Source organism: Galeopterus variegatus, unplaced genomic scaffold (assembly GCF_000696425.1).
Source record: "Galeopterus variegatus unplaced genomic scaffold, G_variegatus-3.0.2 Scaffold4372, whole genome shotgun sequence".
Classification (NCBI taxonomy): domain Eukaryota; kingdom Metazoa; phylum Chordata; class Mammalia; order Dermoptera; family Cynocephalidae; genus Galeopterus; species Galeopterus variegatus.
The window spans coordinates 135739-158863 of NW_007730483.1; the positions used below are offsets into that span (position 1 = coordinate 135739).

Below are 23125 nucleotides of genomic sequence, written 5' to 3' on the forward strand. Positions count from 1 at the left end.
AGTGATGACTCACAAAAGCCTTATTTGCCATACCATTTAAAAAAGATTGACATGTCTAGGAAATATTTGAGGTAAACCCCTAAACTACTCCTTATTAATTGTACCTTTCTATTTAATACCTCAACTGTGATTTCTTTTTAGGCATATTCTTTTAGGTCAAAACCCTCATTTTTCTTTAAATAGAATCTGAAGTTGTCTTCTAACTCTTCACTTTTGCTACAGAAGGAAAGCATTTTTAAATTTATCATAGGTCTACGCATTTATCAAAATAATTACCATTGTTTACCATTCAATGGAACAGTCTCTAAACTGGGGCACCACATTCACAAGATGGACTCATGTGATTTGTGATTGTGTGCTTTTTCTTAGATTGCTACCGTTTCTGTTTTACCAACCATGGAACCTAACCTGCTGCACACGTGCTAGAATGCACTGTTTAATGACATTTTACAAGTAGATGGAGCACACTTTCATTTTTTACACCCAACCTGTCAAAGAATGACTTTTGTGTTCTCCCCTGTCATAGCCTTCTTGTCTTGAAGTCTTCCATTCACCATGGATTCCTATAACATGGGCTGAATTTACTCTTTCTAGTCATTTTTACCCAATCTCATACCATAGTGGTTCTAATATTTCCAGTCTAATCTACGTCAGAAATACTAGAATTTTATGTTCAATTTTTGACCATGGTTTAAAGCAACAGGTAGACAAACTAGATATAGAAGCAATGAGGTATTAAAAAAGAGAGCAATACTGATCTAAAAACAAATCCTGGCTGTGTCACTTCCTAGCTGGGTGACCTTAGGAAAGGTGCAAGGATTGGAGAGAGTGGTGAGAAATAATACTTATTGAGTGCCTATTTTGTGTCAGGTACTTTACACGTATCATCTTATTTAATACAACAACCCTATAAGTTCTTTTATCCCTACATTTTTGGTTTCTTTTCTTATTCATTTATTTTTTAAAGATTAACAACAGACACGTTCAAAATCTAAAGCTCAAGAATTCAAATAAGTTGCCCATAGCCACAGAGCCAGGATTTAAATTCAGGTCTAACCCTGACGTTCAATAAATATTAGTTCTCCTCCCCCCAGGGAAAGTACAGAGAATGGCAATTTGTATCATAGAAAAAAAAAATAGATTTTATGTGCAGAAGTTGAAGAACTTAAGTTTTTTAGCATAAAATGAAGTTTTAATTACTATTGTTAAAATGTGGAAACTCTCTAAGGAGTATGTTGAACAGTTATTATCTGTGTCCATAAAAAACACTTAAAAATTAAAAGCAGTAGAGGGCCGGCCCGGTGGCGCACTGGAGAATGCGCCGCTTGGGAGTGTGGCGGCGCTCCCGCTGAGGGTTCGGATCCCATGTGGAGACTGGTTCCCGCTCACTGGCTGAGCGCGGTGCGGGCGCAACACCGAGGGTTGCGATCCCGTTGCTGGTCCCTGGTACGGGCGCGACGCCGAGGGTTGCGATCCCGTTACCGGTCAGTAAAAAAAAGACAAAAAGGAAAAAAAAAATTAAAAGCAGTATAGGCAACACCGAGGGTTGCGATCCCGTTGCTGGTCCCTGGTACGGGCGCGACGCCGAGGGTTGCAATCCCGTTACCGGTCAGTAAAAAAAAGACAAAAAGGAAAAAAAAAAATTAAAAGCAGTATATCAGAGGAAGCAAATAAATGATTTGTTTTGTAAAAAAATAGAATTAGAGCTAGCTTTTGTTTATGCCATATTTTTGAGATCCTCACCTGAATAACAAGCACATCACGGAAGAAAGAACAGAGAGGAAGCTGGATCTCCCTGAGCCTCAGCTTTCCTATCAGGTTATACAACTGTACTGTTTATTATTTCTGGCATTTTCCTATGCTTCAAAAAAAAGTGTTGACAATTTTCTGCATCTATAATATTTTGGATGAGCAATTTCCATCCTATTGTTTTCCCTCACATATGGTGTTCTAGCTTAATTAGCACTGATATTTTTAACTTGCACAATATTGTAAACTACTTTGAATTATTCTTCGTTGACAAGTATCCAAACTACCTATCACAAACAAGAAAATTACACATATTATTTAGGCTAGTGTGTTCATTGATTTTTCAGACATAAATTTTACAGTAGATCATTGTATTCACATCTGGAAGAGATCTTAAGGATGATCAAAGCTCGCTACCTCTTTTTACAAGTGAGAATCTATAGCACAGAGACGTTTAAGTTTCTCTCCCAGCTCAGATAGTAGTAAAAACCACCAATAGCAGTTCATTGCATTTTCTGTACAAAAAAGCCAATAATTATTTTAAAATCCACATCAATTATGCAGTGCCTGCAGAATATGTACCAAAAATAAATAATTGGCACATTATTATAATACTACATTATAATCAGTACTAAAATTTAACATTTGTGACTATCAGTTATATAATGCTGTTATGTAACATTGCTGTTTGGTTCACAATTGTTTCCTATATGTCTTGTGTCCCTAACTGGACCGTGACTTCCTTTTGGTAGGAAAAAATTTTTTTTTAATTTTTAATGTTTCTCATAGCCTTTAATAAATCCTAGACATATATCAACTGCTCAACAGTTGGAAAGAGATTGACACATATTTATATTTTAGACTAATACTATATTGCTCAAAATAGAGATAACTCTCATCCTACATGGATGCAGATGAATTTGTTGGTTTGAGAGGGAGAAAGCTGAGAAGATGCCCTAATTTCTTCTGATCAAGCAGTTGAGACTGACCCGGACAGTAAGTGGTTATAGGAGCTTGAAGAGATGATGAAGGTTGAAACAGAAATTAGAAAGAATAAGAGAGTTGACTAAACCTCATGTACATGTGGTAACATATGCAGATCAAATTGCTCAGTAAAAATAATATGACCAAGCACTTACTAAGAATCAGGCACTGTTCTCAGTGTTCTCCCTGTGTTAAATCATCTACACGTCACAACAACCCTAGTTATTTTTCCCATTTTGTGGATGAAGAAATTGAGGCTCTAGCGAGCAAGTGGTGGAGCGGAGATTCACTTACTGCTACGAGGATTTAGCTCCTAGTCACAGTTTAATGGTTAGGATAAAACCAGCACCCCTATTTTCTGGTTTTCAACCCACTCTCCCTGTTGGGAAAATAGAATAGTTTGGTCAGGGCCCTCAGCTCGGGTCCAGTTGGGTGTGGTTCAGCATCCTTTGTGAGCAAAGTGTGTGCGTGTGGAGTTGGTGCACATGTGCACCAATGTATCTTTTTAGTCTTGTTGCTATTCTTGTGTTCTTTAGAGAGAGAGAAGACAGAGGAAGAGAGAGAGAGGGAGAGAGAAAGAGAGAGGGAAGGAGGGGGAGGGGGAGAGGAAGAGAGAGGAAGTAGGCGGTGTGTGTCTGCCTCGGGGTGTCCGCCCCTTGCAGCCATGCTTTCCAACCTATGGCTCTAAGTACCTCTTCGCCAGTTACCTAGCTCATAGACCTGAGTGTGAAGGGGTCTGGTGGCCCAGCCTGGAGTATGAAGGGTTTGGGACCCAGTCTGTGAAGGGGCTTGAGGGGTCTGGGAGCTCCAGACCCAGCCCTAGCTCAACAATCGGCCCAAAAGAGCCACGACAACTACTATGGTCGAGTAGCTTTACACTCCCCATACTTATTTACCCACCCCCACCTTACTCCCCAAACACACATACACACGCACACACACCACACATTCACACACTCCAGTCTTTAACAACAAAATCCACAGTCAGGTACCTAGGTCACTAGGTGTCAATTCATACACTCTTCTTCCTGACAGGGCTTGATCTCACATATGTAAAATGAGTCCTATGACCAAACTCCACTTTGCCATATTTCTCCAAGGTAAATGTAAATATACACACTAATACTGACTCTACGTTATACAAGGGTACTTCAAAAGCTGATGGAAAAATGTAATTAAGAGATAATACGAATCCTTAAGACATGCACATGCATAGCCTGATATACAGCAGAATTTGACTCAATAAAGACTTTTCTTTTCCCATTATCCAGGGAAGTGCAAAAGAGTTGGTTGCCATGACAGATGCCAAAGACGTTTGGCTCTGGTAGTGGAAACTGGGAGGCAATGGTGAAATGAGGTAAGAAATTCCAGGGCCACAAGGTGGACACAAGTCATCAACGGCTTTTCCCAGGAGTTTGTTCTTTTTGGGTAAGTGCTACACACACAAGCCCCAACCCGCTGTCTGATTCTGAACCCTGCTCAGGCTGGAGCAGATGCACACACAGCGGGGAGCCTCGCTTGCAAGAGATGAATGTTCCCTTGCTCTATTTTAATCCTCGCCTCCAGGCCGGGGTGGGTTTTGTCAGAAATTGTGGAAAAGTGACAGCCAGGCTTTCTCATGCAAAGGGTAGGGAGCCCCGGATCAGCGAATCACGACTTGCACAGTATTTAATGGTCACAGGAAAACAAGTTTCCTTTCTGCTGGCCCGCATTTTCGGGGCCAGCTCAGGCAGCTGTGGCAGCGACGTCCTGCAGGGCTCTGGAGAGCAGACGCTGTGGAGACGCGGGCACCGCCACCCCTGGCACCGGAGCCGAGGGCCGTGGGGGAGGCTCCAGAAATGGTTCCTCGCTGATCCTCAATGACCCAGTCGGCCCTGATAAATATCCCCCCCAGCCCTATAGGGGGAAGGGCAAATTCAAACGCACGTTGTCCAGCTCGGGGCGAGTCCGGAAGGAGGGCCGAGAAAGCCAGCCAGCCGCCCCCACCCACCCGCCGCGCAGCCGCGGAGCACACCGGGGTTACTGCGCTTGCGCGCTCCGGGGCCCGCCGCCACGCCCCTTTCAGAGGCCGAGCGCCCGGGGGCCTTCGTCGCTTAGCAACGGACCAGTCATAGTCGCCGCGCTCAGCGCGCCCTTTTCCTCGCAGGGAAATGTCCCTGTTCTTCCTGTGAGGCTCCTCGCTGCCTCGTGCCAGGCCATAGGGGCCCATGGAGGGAAAGGAGGAAAAGCAGCAGTAAGTGCTGGGGTTTGGTTTTTTATACCCCTTCTGAAAAATATTTTCCTCCTGCAGGAGGAGACTTAAGTGAGATCTGAAGGTGGGTCCCCAGCATGGACCATCGAGGCCAAACCTTATCTGACCCCCTTGTTACCTCTGATTGCTAGTGGCTGAGCACGTCCAATAATAATTTAGTGAGCACATGCTGTGTGCCAGGGACCTTACATGCATTGTCTGGCCTAAATTCTTGAAGTCACCTTGTAGTCATCCACTCCTCACACCCGTCTAACTTCTTAGCAAATTCTGTAGGCTTTACCTTTCAAAACATCCAGAATCTACCACTTTTCCTCTATCACTTCCTCTATCATCCCACGCTGTCCCAAGTACCGTCCTCTCTGCCTGGATACTGAGGTAGCCTTCCAGTTAGTGGCTTTGCTGCTTCTCTTGCGCCTCGCAGCTTCCTCAACACAGCAGTCAATGTTATTTTTACAACGTAAGTTAAACATTAGTCTCCATCTGGCATCCCGGAGTAAAAGCCAGGGCTCCTACCATGGCCTACGGGTCCAACACAACATGCCCTTACCCTCACTTGGCCTTACCTACTTCTTGCCTCCCCGACTGGACCCTGCTCCAGCACACAGGCCTTCTTGCAGTAATTCTCGAATGCTTGCCAGACCAGCATTAGCGTCACCTGGGAACTTGTTAGCAAATTCTCAGAGGCTCCCCACTCCAGACATACTGAATCAGAAACTGGGGGTGGACCTAATAATTCTGGCTTTCACAAGGCCTCCAGGTGATTCTGATGTGCCATGAATTTTGAGAACCATTGAATCAGGGTACAGCTAGTTAAGAGTGATGTGGAATTAGGGGTACCTGCTCCCAAAGCCTGTATTTTTATCTCTAGGACAGTGGTTCTCAAACTTTAACGTGCCTAAGAATCAGCTAGAGTGCTGGTTAAAACAGGTTCCTGGGGACCAGGCCCAGAGATTATGATTTAGTAGGTTGAAATGGGGTCTGTAAATTTGTATTTCTAACATGGTCACAATTGATGCCAGTGCTGCTACTCCAGTCAGCACACTTTGAGAAGCACTGTTCTAAGGACACGCACACTTACGCTGCAGAGTTTTGGCAGTTGCAGTTCATACTTGGAATACCCTTCCCTGAAATATCCACTTAGCTCTCTCCCTCCCTTCTTTCTTTTTTCAACTGCCATTTTTACAATGCAGCCTCTGCTCTATATAAAAATGCAGGCTACCTCCCACATACATACACTCCCTTTCCACATTCTCTGCTTTAATTGTTGTTCTTAGCACTTAACACCATGTGACAGACTATGTATTTTACTTTATTTCTCATCTGCATTCCCCCAGTAGAATGTGAGCTCTGTGAGGGCAGGAATTTTTGTTTGTTCTGTCACAGTTGTATCTTCAGTTCCTCAAACAGCACCTGGTACACAATTCAATAAATATCTGTTGAAAGAATGAATTATTTAATGTTATTCTCACATCTCTCACAATAGGTATTATTGTCCTTATCATGCAAGTGAGGAAACCAAGGCTCAGCTATTAAATTGCAGAGCTGGGATTCCAATCCAGGTCTGCCTCACTTCAGACCCCTTAGTGTTTTTATCTGTGTTTTCCTAGTAGTAAGATATTACTACGGAATCATATATTTCATATTTATATATCAATGTATGGCCATCCACACCATAAGTGCTTAATCAGATGAATTCATGAATATGCAAGCAAATAGCCTTTCCTTCAAGGATCTGATTCGAGTACAAGTGTATTGCTGGGTTACAGCTATGAGAAACAGATCAAAAAAACTGGTGCCAGGGCCAGCCCGGTGGCGCACTGCTACAGTGCGCCGCTTGGGAAGCGTGGCGGCGCTCCCGCCGAGGGTTCAGATCCCACATACAGACCGGCCGCTCACTGGCTGAGCGAGGTGCGGGAGCAACACCGAGGGTTGCGATCCCGTTGCCGGTCCCGGTCCGGTACGGGCATGACACTGAGGGTTGCGATCCGTTGCCGGTCACGAAAAAAGACAAAAAGGAAAAAAAAAAAAAAAACTGGTGCCAGAAGTCTACAATGATAAATTAACCCAAAAGTCACCACCTTTGAATAAATACTTATATCTCTGGAAAAGCAATAGAAAAGTCTTAGAAGTTATTTACACTTTACCTGTAATCAGTTGTTCCAAATTGTTTGCAGAGAGCAATTTTTGTTGGGAAGCAAGGAACTAGAATCCAAAGATTCTGAATATTGTTTGTATGCGTACTCGGGTAAGGGTTGAGGCTACACAGCTAAAACAAAGCCAGAGTAAAAACAATTCCTGCAGATTTGCCAGAAATATGCAAATATTATATTAACAATCCATTTACTTTCTATGACCAGGACATTTGTCAGGATGTTGGGTACATAATGGTGAATGAAACAATCTACACCTTCATGGAACTTATTGACTAGTAAAAGATATTTGTAGTGCTTACTAAAAGCAAGTGACCAAAAAACTAGGTACATAAAAAAATTGTGGTGTTACAAAAATAGACAAAGTACTAAAATAGAGAATAAATGAGGTAGGGAGGGGGAAATCTAGGAAAAGCTGCTGAGGAGATGACTTTTAAGCTGAGATCTAAATGAGAATGAGCCAGCTGTGCAGGGAGCTGGGGATGAGCTGTCCAGACAGAGGGAACAGCATGTGCAAATGCCATGAGGGGAGAAAATATTGATGTGTTCCACGAACTGAAAGAAGGCAGGCTGACTGGATGGAGAAGTGAGAGGAGAGAAGCTTGAGTGAGGTTGAAGAGATTAGCTGAGCAGGTCATACAGGACCTAACAGCTACAATTAGGAGGGAGTATTTGTTGTAAATGCAATGGAAACCCACTAGTGGGTTTTAAATGAGAAATAACATGATGGAAGAGATGGCCCTGGCTTTGGTTTGAAGGAAGGTAGGTGTTAAATTTTAAGGGCTATGTATAAGCCTAAACAGAACTACTCACTTTATAAGTTTGGAACCTAATTGACTCATTTGTGGGGTCACAACTTTTACTTTAAAAGCTTCTATGTAAAAAGTATTCAAATTCATATATTTCATTCTTTATGTTTAAAGTATGTGAAATTTTAAAATACTGCCTTTTATCATTTCTACTTCTCCTTGTTTAAAAGAAAAATTCTATAAACTAAACATGTCTTTAATGTTTTAATAAAATATTTTTTTAATTTTTTCATTTCAATAATTTTCGTTTTTGTAGCAGTGTCATTATTAGAAAAAAGTGATGAGACTGAATTGACTTTTACTGCCTGCGCAGTGGTCTTTTCTTGAAAAGATAAATAATGGTGGTCAGTTGGTAGCTTTAAGTTTGCCAGCTGAACTTCTTAAATTAAATAGTTTATCTTTGTCCAGATGCCTGAGTTTACTAGATAAAGGAGGGAAAAAAAGCTATCTCATGATAATAAAACTTTTAAGGAAGAGTAAAGTTTTGCATGTAATTTAGCCACATTCATAAATTCTGCAAACATGATTTGTACGCATAATCAAATCACTACTCTTTCTTTACTCGAAGCAAATGACTTCACTGCACACTGCACTAGTATACTGTAATGAGTAATCATTATTAACCCAAATCCCTTTATCTCTTATATGATTTAGAATGAGAAGAAATTTTAATAGCACAGACCCTTGTAACTACTGACAAGCCTAAATTGTCTTGACTGATCTGTGAAATATATTTAAATCTTATTTTATGTAATTATGACTCAGTATTGAAATGTTTATTGGGGTAAATGATTTACTATTTAATTATGTTTTTCAGACAGCATAAAATAGAAGATGCTGGTATAGTGTATGTAACTGAAAAAAAAGAAGAAATCAAACATGAAAAAAAACCTGGAAAAAGCATACAACATTCAAAACCATGTGTCAGGAGAGGACGTGCATGTTATGCTAAATTCATTAACACAAATGCAAGAACATACAATGAGCCAGTTCCCTACATAGATCCCAAAAAAGGGCCAGAAAAGCAGGTTGGACAGATGTTCACTATATACAAATATAAATGTAGATTCAGAAGTTGTTTTGCAGGATAATTTGGTCACAGACTATTTAAAGGATGTGACACATCTCAGAGTAGTACTGTTTATAATCCAATAGTTAAAAGCAGTAACCTGGAACCATTCTGGCAGGTAACTTTTGCATACAAACAATATATATACAGGGAAGGGATCCAAATAATTTTTCTGATTGAGTCAGATTATAACTGCTAAGTGCTTAGAGGTTACTGAAGAAATTTCTTGGATAATACTGTATTTGTAACATATATTCTAATATAAAAATTTCCCATGATACTCAGTAATTCAGATACATTCTGTAAAATAATAGCTACCATTTATTGAAAGCATATGAAATGTTAGGAATGAGCTAAGTGTTTTATATGAGTTATATCCTTTAATCTCTGCAATAATTTCTATGATGTATTATTGAAAATACTTTACAGATAATAACACAGACTCCAACAAGGTTAATTAACATATCTGAGGTACATAGTAAGCAAATGTCACAGTCAGGTTTCTGACCCAGGACTGTGGGTTTAACCAAACCACACTCATTGACTATATTGTACAAAATATATTCCTTTTTTTTCCTTTAAAGTCACATTTGTTAAGGTGTAATTTATTGCATTAGTTTCCTATTGCTGCTGTTACAAATTACCACAGACTTAAATGCTGGCTTAAAGCAACACAGATTTATTCCCTTACAGTTCTGGAGTTCAGAAGTCCAAAGTCAATCTCACTGGCTCTTAGCAGGCCTAGTTCCTTCTGGAGGCCCTAAGGGAGAATCCATTTCCTTGACTTTCCCAGTATTCCCTTACAGTTCTGGAGTTCAGAAGTCCAAAGTCAATCTCACTGGCTCTTAGCAGGCCTGGTTCCTTCTGGAGGCCCTAAGGGAGAATCCATTTCCTTGACTTTCCCAGCTCCTACAGGCTGCCCACCTTCCTTGGCTCATGGCACCTTCCTCTTCAAAGCCAGCAACACAGCATCTTCAAGTCTCTCTCTGACTGACTCTCCTGCCTCCCTTTTATAAGGAAAGACCCCTGTGAATAGATTGGGCCACCCAGGTAATCCAGAACAATCTCCCCATTTCAAGATCTTTAATCCATCTGCAAAGTCCCTTTGCCATGTACGGTACCATATTCATAGGTTTGGCTATTAAGGCATGAAAATTGTTGGGGCTGGAGAGAGCATTATTCTGCCTACCACATTTACACAGTAAAATTCACCTTTTTTAGTATATAATTCTGTGAGTTTTAACAAAGGTATAGTCATGTTACTCTACCACAATCAAGCCATAGAACATTTCTGTCTCCCCCACAATTCCCCAGTGCCCCTATGTACTCATCCCCTTCCCCTACTCCAGCCCCTGACAACCACTGATCTGTTTTCTATAGTTTTGCCTTTTCCAGAAAGTCATATAAATGGAATTATATGAGGGTACTTCAAAAAGTTTGTGGAAAAATACAATTAAAAGATAATAGGAATCTTTTCATGAACTTTCTAAAGTGTCTTCATACAGTACGTAGCTTTTTGAATCTGTCTTCTTTCTTTCAGAATAATGCATTTGAGATTGTGTGGCTGTGTGTATCACTAGTTCATTCCTTTTTGTTGCTACTATACATTTGCTATGTGACTTTGGGCAAGTCACTCTTTCTAAGCTTCACTTTCCTTATCTATATAATAAGTATAGTAATTGTCTCTCGTAAGGTTTTTGTGAGGATTAAAGTAAATATTTTTGTCAGGTACTGTAGGCACTAGGGATACAGCAGTGAACAAAGTAAATGGAAAAAAATCCTATCCTTATGTGGCTTGCATTTTGATGGGAGAATAAATAAAACAAGTAAGTTGTATTAGAAAGTTAGATGGTAGTAAGGGCTGGTATGAAAGACGGGATGAGGACTGCTGGAGGCAGAGCTGCTATTTTAAATGTGTGGTGATATTTGAGTGAAGACCTGTAGAGGGATGAGGGAGTGACCACACAGGGACCTGGCAGAAGGGCATTCATCATGCACAAAGGAAGCACTCAAACATTATCTCTTAGTAGCAGCAGAATCCTAGTCTACTGCTCTCTGCACCATTGTGGGGCCTAAGGAGCCTACCATCTTCAGCTGAGAGCAGGATTCTGTGATCGAAGTCCTAGTATGGTGCTGGGCCCAGTAAGTGTTCAACAGATGGTATCCTAAATATGCCACGGCAGAGGTAGTAAGAATTTCCCATGTCAGTATTTTCCATCATGACATTTGAAGAAGGAACTGTGTGCCATCTAAACGGTCTCAGATGATTGTGGCAATGTCAGCCTGGTCCTACCCCATCCCTGCCAGTGAGTGAGTAAGGTGGAGTTGTAATTTAACTTAACATTTAAGTGGAGATTATTTCTTGTGGGCTCTCTTCTGATAACATTTATTCTTGTCATAAAACAGCATACCATGGCATGTATGTGAATGTGAGATCTTCTCAGGGTAGGAATCTCTGTGGTCAAGTATGCTTTAATATCATGTAGTAACCCCTTACAATTTTAAGGCTATTTTGTTTTATAAACTTGCTCCTATATGTGTTCTTGTACCAATTATTTGAGATTTTACCGAAATTGGTTGTCATTATTAGACCAGGCCTACACTGAGGAAATAAATCTGGTACAGAAGTCCAGGTTAGTGAAGTTCTCCTATTTCTTACAAAAGCTATTCAGTGACTCTCCTGAGCTAGTGACTCTCCTGAGTAGTTCAGGGATGAATCTAAAACAAGCTTAACCAAACCTATCCTTACATTGGAGACCCTAAGGAAAAGAAGCTGGTTTGAGAACAGAAATAAGCAATGTAAAGTTTAAAAAATTAATCCCAACTGATTTTTTTTTCTTACTCCTACTTTGTAGATATCTTGAAAAAAAAAATTAACAAAGGTGTTAGAAGTTACTATCAGCAAGACTAGGTGACAGAGTAGCAGTAGAACCATTGTTCATTAGTGATGGACCTTTAAGAGATGGTGAAAATAACTTTGACCTGAAGTAAGAGCTCAGATAAGAGAGGCTGATAGTGAAGAAGGAGAGTTACAGAGAAAGACCAAGAGGCATCAGAAAGTTAAAAGTATGTTTGATTTGAGTGTGGAGTGGTGGGAATGTTCATAATTGAAAAACAAAAACAATGAACCTTAAATGTCCTCATTTTGAAGCACCCAGAGAATAATAAAGAATGCTTGTTTTACATATTTGTAAACTTTGTTCCTTTATTTAAGATGACAGGTTTGTTTTTAAAGGTTAGCTTTGTTAAGAAGAAATTATCTGATTGTTAATGCTGCCTTTAAAATAACAGTAAAGAAAATAAAGTTGCCTAATGCTTTAAATGGCATCTGATGTTTTATGTATTTTGCTAAGATAATAAATACCTTTAGACCTCAACACCGGGTTGGTTGGTTATATATATGTACAATACTTTTGAGTGAAATTGTCATTTATACATTTCTACCTAGGGGCTTAAAATTGGGGTTGTTAGAAAAAGTAAAAAGGAGTTTTAGCTCAGTTTGAAATGAAATGAAAACTAGTTTGGTTGTCTTGTATTTTTATATATAGGTACTTTAAAAGAGATTATTGTAGGTTGGTATTTCCCAACATTAAAATAAATTTCCAAAGTCAATCTGTTTTGGAAAAGCTGTATTTTTATATACCTTTCTTAGAGCTTCACAATTCACATTAGTATATAAAAGTTCCGAGAAATGCTGTGATAAACTTGTTAAATTTTGCTTATCTCACTATTTCCCAAATTTAACTATAGAAACCTCTTTTGTATAGCATCTATTAATATGCTGGAGAACTAGTGTTTTACAGAACACAGTTTAGGAGTAACTGTTATGGGAGACATGAATTGCTTAAAAAGAGAGATTTTTTTAGCACTTGGGGTATCTACAAAAAAATAGAGATGAACTTAGGTACAGTGTAACCAATATGACCATGACTGCCCTAGTGTTTGTGATAGAACTTCAATGTTTAAAGCCACTGAGCTCTACTAATAAGGTGCGATTGTCTATGTGTGGGTTTTGTCAAAAGTCCGTATTTCCTTGGGAATTCCCAAAGTATAATTTTGTGTTTCACAGATGACCACCACCACCAGCCATCTTGGCCAGGCTGCTATGGACACTGCTGTGGAGCTCAGCCTACCACCTCTTGCATTCTCTTAACTGATTTCTCCAGGATGCTCCACTTGGTTTTGCCACTTCTCCCCTGAGGATTCTCCCTTAATTTCTCAAAGAATGGAAAATAATTAATGTTTACTAAAACATATTTGAAAGCTTATGGATAACAGGAGTATAATTTACAGACTGCCTTACATTGACTTCCAGATGTGGCTAAGGGGCCTACAGTGCAACAGCCATTAGGCCTTCCAGGGACTGGGGGTTAGAGGGAGCCCTATCATCGGGAATCTCTAGGTATCTCCTGACCATGGAGCCCCATGACTATCATCATGGGGCAGAAAAGAGACAGGCCTTAGATTGGGAGGAAAGACTTCTTCCTCTCTCTCTGGGTCCAAAGTTTTGAGCTGAGAAGATCTCACTTTAGGCAGAACCCCTCTACAATCTACAAAATGTGGTCTGTCCCCTAAAGCCTAGACAAAGCCATCACACTAGGTGATTTTTCCCAGTTTGACTTATTTCGTCATAAGTAACTCTGTGTCAGCCCTCCACAATCCAATGTGAGTGATGGTACACAGAGCAATACATTTTTATCAGTCTTTCCCTTCAGTATGAGATGAAGATAAAAACAAGCCTCCATCTCTTTCTTTAATCTCATAATCTCTTATGAGAAAATGCTTGGACCAAAAAGGCACACACATGTCGTTGCATGAGCGCATACATACTCTCACATTTCCAGGAACAAACCATACTTTTCAGGCAGAGGGAAGACCATCCAGAAATAGGAGAGCTGTCAACAATATTTTCTGATCTGTAGGATTTCATTCAGCTGAAACAAAGATGTATCCAATTTATAACACTCATCAGAACACATTTATCAATTACAGAGTCTTGAAGTCACCAATCTCACTTTAGGAAAAATTGTTTATTATTTCCTTTATATTTGTAAAACTAAAGAGACCACTTTGGTAAAATTCTCTATTCAAAAGAAGTTTGCTCCAAAGGTGAGCTGATATCTTTACTTTAAGGATAGCTTTTGCATTAATACTCTTGAAAAATTTGAAGTTCACCACACGTTTTCCTAGTAGTTCACATATCCAAGAATCCTTTTTTCCAATAGCTTGGGTATTAGCAAAATAAGTTTTTGATCAAGAAAAGTAGATATAAAGTGTATGCCTTATAACCTTATCATAGAAGAACTTTCTCAGGAAAGCATACTTATTGCTAGATTTTGAATGTTTACCCTCTCCAAAACTTATATTGAAATTTAATTGCTGTACTAAGAGGTGGGACCTTTAAGAACTCTCATGAGTGGGATTAATACTGTTTTAAAAGGGCAAGTTTGATCCCCTCTTGCCCTCTTTTTGCCTTTCTGCATGTGAGGACACAGTGTTCAAAGTGCCGTTTTGGAATCAGAATTGCCAAACCTGCCAGTGCCTTGATATTGGGCTTCCCATCCTCCAGAACTGTGAACCAATAAATTTGTTCATTATAAATTACCCAGTCTGTGGTATTCTTTTATAGCAACACAAAGTGGACTAAGACACTTGCTTAGAGACTTTAATTTTACTTTTGAGATAATTAAGTTTGTGCTTATCTGGTTTTCATTCCATAGAAGATTTGATACAGCAGAAATTAGAAATTAGAAATTAGTAACACAGAAATTAAGGGTGTGCACAGATAGGTGGGGGACTGAATTGTGGCAGCACTGCTGCCTGCTAGTGATATACCTTGGAGAAGTTACTTAATCTCCTGGCAGTTTTCTCATCTGTAAAGTGGGTGTACCTACCTCGTAGAATTGTGGCAAGAATAGGTGAGATAAGGCCTATAAATACTAGACCTTTGGGCATAATAAGCACCATCATATATGTGAAGTGGAGTGGGGGAAAACTGCCAGAATCAGGCACTCTGACAACAGTAAGATGTTGTGACTATTTTCAGCCAGATAGTGAGAAGACACCATCTGTTTAGTAATCTGTTCTAGAATTTTCCTAGGATATATATCAAGCAGACTTAATCTTTTAAATTCACCATTTAGCCCATTCTAAAAAATGAGACAGTAGCTGATCTCCCTTATTCTCCAAAATTCCCTAGTTCCTAAATTTCTGTGATCTCTGCAGAAATTAACCCTGGTTACAGTTACCCATTATTTCATTATCCCTGGTTACAATTTGTCATTGGCCTAAAATCTGGCACTAATTTAAAGTAACAAAGTAAGGTCTCACTCTCTCATGAACTACTCAGGGCTTAGTTTCCTCTTTGATATGTCTCATCTCATCTTTTTTTAGTTTGAAGATAACTTCCCTTAACAAAGAATCTAAAGTTGGGTAGTTATGACTTTCAGCTCTTCACAGTGCACTTCTCTACAAATTGTTAGCCCTTCCTTGATTTCTTTCTACAAACTATTTTTTTCCCAGAAAATCTTATTTTTGCTGCTTTTGGCATATATCATGAATTTCTTCTAAGCTTCTTGACAATCTTCTGATAAGTTGACTCCATTAAATTTGTTTTGGAATTTGATATTGTGCAGCTCTTATCTTTTAAATGTGCCTGTTTTTTAGAAACTAAGCTCATTTGAGAGCTGACTCCCTATTCAGCCACATAGGTTCCTTTAGATGCTGGTTCCTTTTTGTGTCAATGTAGCCTCAATTGTATTGTCAGAATTTTACTTATTAGAATCACATATTCATCCCCCTTGTATCATATTTTTAAAGTCTTTGATTATGAAATTATACATTTTTTAAGGCAGATCTGCTTCCTTATAGCCCAAGGTAGGTGTTTGATCATGTCCAAGGTTACTTTCATTCCCTAAATATCCAAGAACTCCCAAGTGTCACAGTTGCCTTCTCCCAAGGTTCTTACTTCTGCCTGATCAACTAGTTTAATTTCTAATCAGAATTAAGTTCAATGATAGTCCCCCTCACTGCTTTCTCAACTTCTAAGAGATCAAATTGTCATCTGTGCTAAAAAAAAAATCTCTCAGTTCTCCCTTTCCTGGATACTTAGATTTTAGTACATATAATTCATCATCATTGGAGATATTTCCCCATAGAATGAAGTTTTTCAAACTGAGTCATTAGTTAATTATAAATCAATGTGAGTTTGCAGCCAGCATTGTGAAATGAAATAGTAGATAAAGCAATAGAATGGAATAGAGTAAAAAAATAGCTGAGTGCACTGCATATAGTAAGAATAAGTATTTTGTGAAACTTTTGTTTCAGTTTTATGTATGTGTAGCATTTTGTGCTCTTGCATGACATAAAATGTATTTCATAGCATAGATCATGAACTAAGAACTTTGAAAACAACCATTTTAGATAATACATTATTTGTATTGCCATAATGAAAAGTATTATTTTTTAGATCACATTACATTTGTACATATATATGATAAAATTGTAGTACAAAACATAGAAATATAACTACTTTGATTTTTGCTTCTCCGTTTGTTAGTATAGTGCAGCTTAAGGATGTAGCAGCTGTATTTTAGCAAAAAATATGTGACAATTTATTTTAATGTGCCTTTTAAGAAATACAGTCTTTGTGAAAAGATATTTATTTCTAGATTTCAGAACTCTATTTTAGTACTAGAATATTCAATAACTTGAATTACTGAATATTCATAGACATCAAGCAACCCATGAAAATGTTTTACAGTATCCGATTTTGTGTTTTCAATTTTTTTCTGTAAGGGTGACTGGTGGTCACATGAGAAAGTACTGGAACATACCTTCCAACCACCTTATGACACTAAGAGCACCCAGAGGAGTGACTTCCAAAAACCAATATGTCCACTGATTTTGCCAGTCAAACACAGCAGGATGCAAAAGCCTTCTTGTGGAATAGGTAAGGTTAGTAGTGGTAAAACCCCTTTTTTATTACCTCAGGTTATTGCTATCAAATGTGTTAGATGTGCTGACACCTTGTGAGAAAACTACTTCTCTTCAGGAGGTCAAAGTATACACACAGCAAGTGTAGCCCTTGACAAGTTTGTTCATTATCCCTTCCTAGTGAACAGTTTGTCTCCAAACACATTTAATATAACATAAGGAAAATCATACTGATCATTAATAACACCAGCCTCAAAGTCAGAAACATAAGTAGCATTCCGCTCATTATTGTTGTCACCAAATTTAAAAATTATAACTATTAAAATAGTAGGTGACACTAAATGGCAGTATTTCTCAAAGTGCACTCTGAGGAGCACTAGTTTTGTATGATGTTTATAGACACAGCTCAAAAAAAAAACAGAAGTGGTCAAATAAGGTTTGTAAAAATAAATTTGAATTTCCAAAAAAGGGAATAAAGAATGTTGTGTTTCCCTCACTTATCGATCATCTCACCCTTTTTCAGATTATCTTATATGACTGGTGTCCCACAAAACATAATTTAGGAAATACTGACATAGACCATTAAATCAAACATTTTCAGATCTAAAATTGACAATGTCCTTATAACAAACTCACATTTTATTCAAGTTGAATCTGTTTCTTAACCCACATCCTAGTCATCTCTGCTTCTGGAGTAGGATTTAGCAAGTCTTAAACATGTGCTGGATCAAGTCAAAACAAAAATACATTAATTGAGTACCCACTCTGGTCCTCACCCCATACAAAAGTTCATAAGCTAAATTTCAAATAAGCTACTGTAACACGTGACAGTAGACAACGAGGAATTACTTTTAGAAGTCAAGAGCCCCTCACTTAATTTTAGCCTTCTGGCCTCTGTGATTTGGTCAGTCTAGTTAAGGATACAAAGGGCAGCTAGATTGAAGGTCAGGACACTAAGAAAATGGTCATATTCAGCATGATTTCCACCTCAAGAGAGTTAGTTAATGAAGGGGGCTAACTATTAAATAATCTGTAACAGAGACCTCTCCTCTAGAAAAATAATAAAGTTTTCACTTCTGATTCAGGATAGTAGACTGAGCACAAACATCTAAATTCCCTGCCTCCCAAGACCCTAGTAGATAGTAGCAAAGCAATAAACCCATAAAGGTGAAGAGAATGGAAGGAAGAACTTCCTGGAATGCAGGAAAAAGTAAAAGCCTATTGAGGATAAAAGAGAGCAAAGAAGCAATACCTAGAAGGAGATGCAGCAAAGAACCAAGCTGCCTGACAAAACCCCTGACACTGGGCTCAGTCAGCAGGCACAGCAGAAGGCAAGGATGAAAAGGAGACAGGGGGAGTCAGAGGGTTACTTGAAAGTCTTTCTCGTAAATAACATCTCCAGTCATGAGCACTCCACCCTATCCCAACATTACGACTGCTAAAGGCTAGTGTCTTGGCAAGATGTCAGCTACCACACCACTTCTTTTAGTGAATCAAGCCAATCCCCATTCTATTCCTAATTGTGAATGGACAACCAAATATTAGAATTATGCCAATTTTTTTAAAAAAGAGGTTTGACAAAGAAATACTCATAAGTAGGAGAAGAAGGAAGGAAGGGAGAGAGAGAGAAAGAAAGAGAAAAAAAGAAAGAAGGAAAGGAAAGAAAGAAACAACAATCAATAACTCATTGAACTTTCAAAAGGAGAGAACAGAACTGAAGCCAACAGAAGTGAGGAAGGGGAAGGGGGAGAAGGGTTAGTGAGAAATTGGTAAAGGGCCACAAAAAAATTATCACATTGTGTCAGACTGAATATGCAATTATCCTGAATTGAGCATCATGTACTGCACACAAGTATTGATATTCAATACTGTAGCTCACAGATATGTACAACCCATTATGTTTCAGTAAAAAAATAAAAATAATAAAAAGGTTTGGAGGATAAAGGCAAGAAAATATCACTGTGCATAAAACAACAAAGCAAAAACCTAGAAAATATGAGAGAAGAAAAGCGAAATGAAGGATCAGTTTTGTAGGTCCAACTTTTCTAGGGCTCCAGAAAAGAGAAGAGTGAAAATGAAGTGAGATAATAATCAAAACATAACATTTATTGAGCACATACTATTTGCCAGGCACTTTATAGGACTTTCTAAATATTAACTCATTCTTACACAAACCCTATGCAATATAATAGAGTAATAATACTATTAATATTCTCGTGTTTTAGATAAGTATGTTTAGGGGAGGCAAAATTTTACCTCTCCCTCTTAGGGTTTTTTGGCGGAGCCAGAGAATTAAATTGACACAAGACAGATTAATAGGAGAAAACTATACAAATTTCTTCAATACAAGTTTTCCATGGCAGGGGAAACTTCATAAGGAAATGAAGACCTAAAGATGCAGTTAGAGTCGAACACATATACTGAATTGGACAAAGTGTAGTAAAATCATGAAAGTATGACAGGGCAAAGGGGCTTGGGTAGTTAATGGGGTTGAGAAGTGACTAGGAAGATAAGGGTTAGCTTAGCAAACTTTGTGCAGATTTCCCTAAGCCTTAACTTCCTGTGCTTGACAGTAAGAATAACATTTTCCTTCTGGTATAGGGAGGACATCTTTCACGTGAGAATTTCATCTTCTGCTTTTAAGAAAAAGAGGGAAGGTCAGAATGCTTTCCTTGCATCTACTATTTTTTTAAGTGCTCTTAACTCAATATGGTCAATATGCCAGAGTGGCATATTTTGGGGGGGGGGGAGTGTTGCCCAAGTCTACACAGTGAATAAGGGTATTCGAAGCCAGGTAGCCTGACTCTAGTACCTGTACTCATAACCAGACTACGCAGCCTTTAAAATAATAAGAAATTTTCCTGATATAAAAAGCATTGAAGGGCCAGCCCGGTGGTGCAATGGAGAGTGCGCCGCTTGGGAGCGCGGTGGCGCTCCCGCTGAGGGTTCGGATCCCATGTGGAGACCGGTTCCCACTCACTGGCTGAGCGCGGTGCGGGCGCAACACCGAGGGTTGCGATCCCGTTACCGGTCAGTAAAAAAGACAAAAAAGGAAAAAAAAAAAAAAAAAGCATTGAAAGCGTCTACTGAGTGCTTCCAAGTATGAGAGGAAAAAAGATACATACCTACACATCATTAGGAAATTGCAAAACAACCACCATAAAGAGAAGATTCTAAACCTTTCCATAAAGAAAAAGAATAAGTCACCATTTAAGGAATAAGAATGAATATGGAATAATGCAACACTGATGCCAGGGCACAATGAAGTTAATGTTTTCAAAGTTCTCAGGGGTCATAATTTTTAACCTAGAAAAGAAGCTTTATTTGGCGTGAATACTAGAACCATTCTTTTCAAGTGGCACCAGGCATTGGACCCACGGAGAAGGAAATGACGTTCTAGGACAAATCATAGCCGCTTAGCTCAGTTGGTTAGCGCTCAGCCTTGTAACACCAAGGTCAAGGGTTTGTTCAGTTCCCCAGACTGGCCAGCCACCAAAAAAAAAACAAACAAACAAACCCAAAACAAAGCAAAAAAAAAAAAAAAAAAACTATAGACACAACATGGAAAGTTTAAATATGATTACATAACAGAATGTATGTTAACAGCCTTAATAAGGAAAGTAAATAAATATACAGTCGATAGAAGATGGGAAGTAGAAGAGAGAAGGTGCTAATGTCATTATTTAACATATGTGTAATCAAGAGATACTACCCAATGTGGATGAAGCAAGGAATAGAATTGTAAGGTTAAAGATCAAAAGAACCAGTATAAGAACCAGATTTATCTCTCCGACCTGACCTGTTCACTGAGTTTCAAGCTCACATTATCTAACCACCTACTTAACACCTCCTCTTGCATAACTCATCACCTTTTCAAACTTGAGATGGCTAGAATAGAACATTTCATTTCTTCCATCCAAACCTGTTTCCCCACCAGTCTTCCCCATCTCAGTGAATGCCATCGCCATTTCCCCGTGTGCTCAAAGTCATTCTAAAACTCTCCCCTTTCATTCCCCGTCTACATTCAATTCATCAGCAAATCTTTTTATTTATTTATTTTTTTGGCAGCTGGCCAGTACAGGCATCAAAACCCTGGACCTTGGTATCATCAGCACAACCCTCTAACCAACTGAGCTAACCGGCCAGCCCTATCAGCAAATCTTGACACCTCTATCTCCAAAATATACCACAAATCTGTTTCTTTCCATCTTCATTGTAGCCACTGTAGTGCAGCCACCTTATCCGGCTGTTTTCCTCCTCCATAATGTGTTTTCCACATAGTCATCAGAAAGGTCTTTTAAAAAACACCAATGATATTACATTCTTCCTTTAGTTCCTCCAGTTACTTCTCATTGTTTATAAAATTCAAATTTCTCACCATGGCCTATAGGGCCTTATTCGATCTGCCAAATCTACCTGCTTGCTCTTCTGTAGCTCATAATATGGGAATTTAGAGAAGGGTTAGACTAGGGAGGTAGATATACTCTCTGAAAGTTGTGCTTGTTTCCAAACCAATTTATGTCAGTGTACTTGTTATCGTATTACCATAATTTAATTACATATTCTTGTAAATTAAAATCTGAGTGTGAAAGGAAAACAGTTGTTCCTATAAAACATTCAATGTTCAATGCCCAAAGACTTGATAAAAGGTCAGTCACTAACTTCAAAATATGCCTATTAGGTATGGGCAAAATCACTGTAAAAGAGAAGCTGGAGTGAATTTTTAAGATATTGAAGGATTCTGCACTAATTTTGCTTCAAATGTGCCTTTACATGTTTATTCTGAGTTAAACAACCAGAAACTGGAAAGGATACATCAGAAGTGTGGTTTGTACAAGAAACACAAAGTGGAATTCCAACCAATGCACAAAGAAAATGGCCTTGGTATTCCAGTAAAAATTTGGTGAAAGAACTGATTAAACTGTTGACATGTGGAATATGACTCTCTGCTTTAACTGGCTTTTTTTGTTCACCAGCTAGTCCTTCTTGTATAAGGAGCAGTTTCTTCTGCTCAAGTTGAAGGGATGTGGGAGAGTGGTAGAAGATGAGACTGGAGAGAGGGGCTTTATTCTAGGTTAATCGGGCAGAGCCCAGACATTTCATGAGGGATCCCCCCAAATCAGGGTCTGTAAATCTGTTCTATTGAGCTAGTCAATTTTCCCAGAGAGGAATCCTCCAAACCACTGTCTGGGGTGAAGGACAGAAAACCTGGGAGTCCCTTAAGCAATCCTCTGTTTGCAATTTCACCTTGTACCACTGTCCCATGCTCCTTGCCTCAGAGGTATCTGATATCTACCAATTCCTGATCCTTACTGGAATGCTATGGCATGAATTGGCTCGATACCTACCCCACCCACATCCCCACAAGCACTTAGCTTTCAGTTTTCTATGGTCTACTCAAGTCAATTGCCACTTAATTATCTGCTTTCCAGCTTCCAACTTTGTTAACATCTTTACTCCCATTTACGTAGTTCTTTTTTTTTCCTTAAGGATATAAACCGTCTTAATTTACTTACTGTGATTGTACTGGAATTTGGGGAAGGCATGGGGAAATGAACATGTTGAATTGGCCATCTTTAATTGGAAATAACAATCATTTTGTCGCCATCAACATTCCCGTTGGTATTTAATATTCATTTAATACTTAGAGTACTTTAGTACTTAGATCCTGGGCCCATTACTTAAATTTCATCATCTTGTTTTATTCAATTTATGAAATTGAAATAATAATTCCTACCTTGCAGGATGGCTATGAGAAATAAACAAAACAACATGTAAAGTGCCTACTAGAGTGCTTGGTACACAGTAGACAATAAATGGCTATTCTATTATTAATAAATGGCTATCAATAAATGGCTATTTCTATTATTGATTATTGCATTGTACTAAGTTAGATGTCGAGTTGGAATTTAGCTTTGGGAACCTGGCATGGTATGTTTCTTTCTTTCTCTGTCTCTCTATTTATTGGTATTTCTCACTGCCAAGTTCATTATTGTATCTTAAGGCCTAGTATAAATACCTCAATAAATACTTATTGATTAGTTGAATGATAATTACACATTATGGACTGGCTGGTTAGCTCAGTTGGTTAGAGCATGGTGCTGATAACACCATGGTCCTGGGTTCTATCCCTGTATTGACCAGCTGTCAAAAAAAAAAAAAAAAAAAAAAGAAAAAA

The 23125-nt window shown here is 38.8% G+C and overlaps 1 protein-coding gene across 1 annotated transcript in view; it reads left to right on the top strand.

Moving 5' to 3' along the window:
• The first annotated feature begins 4940 nt into the window (after positions 1-4940).
• Positions 4941-23125, top strand: part of LOC103602947 (chromosome unknown open reading frame, human C2orf73) — a 34260-nt gene continuing 16075 nt past the window's right edge. The window contains exons 1-3 of the mRNA XM_008587405.1: positions 4941-4966; positions 8761-8971; positions 16810-16963. Of these exons, the coding sequence (XP_008585627.1) occupies positions 4941-4966; positions 8761-8971; positions 16810-16963 (391 nt within the window). The remainder of the gene's footprint in view (positions 4967-8760; positions 8972-16809; positions 16964-23125) is intronic.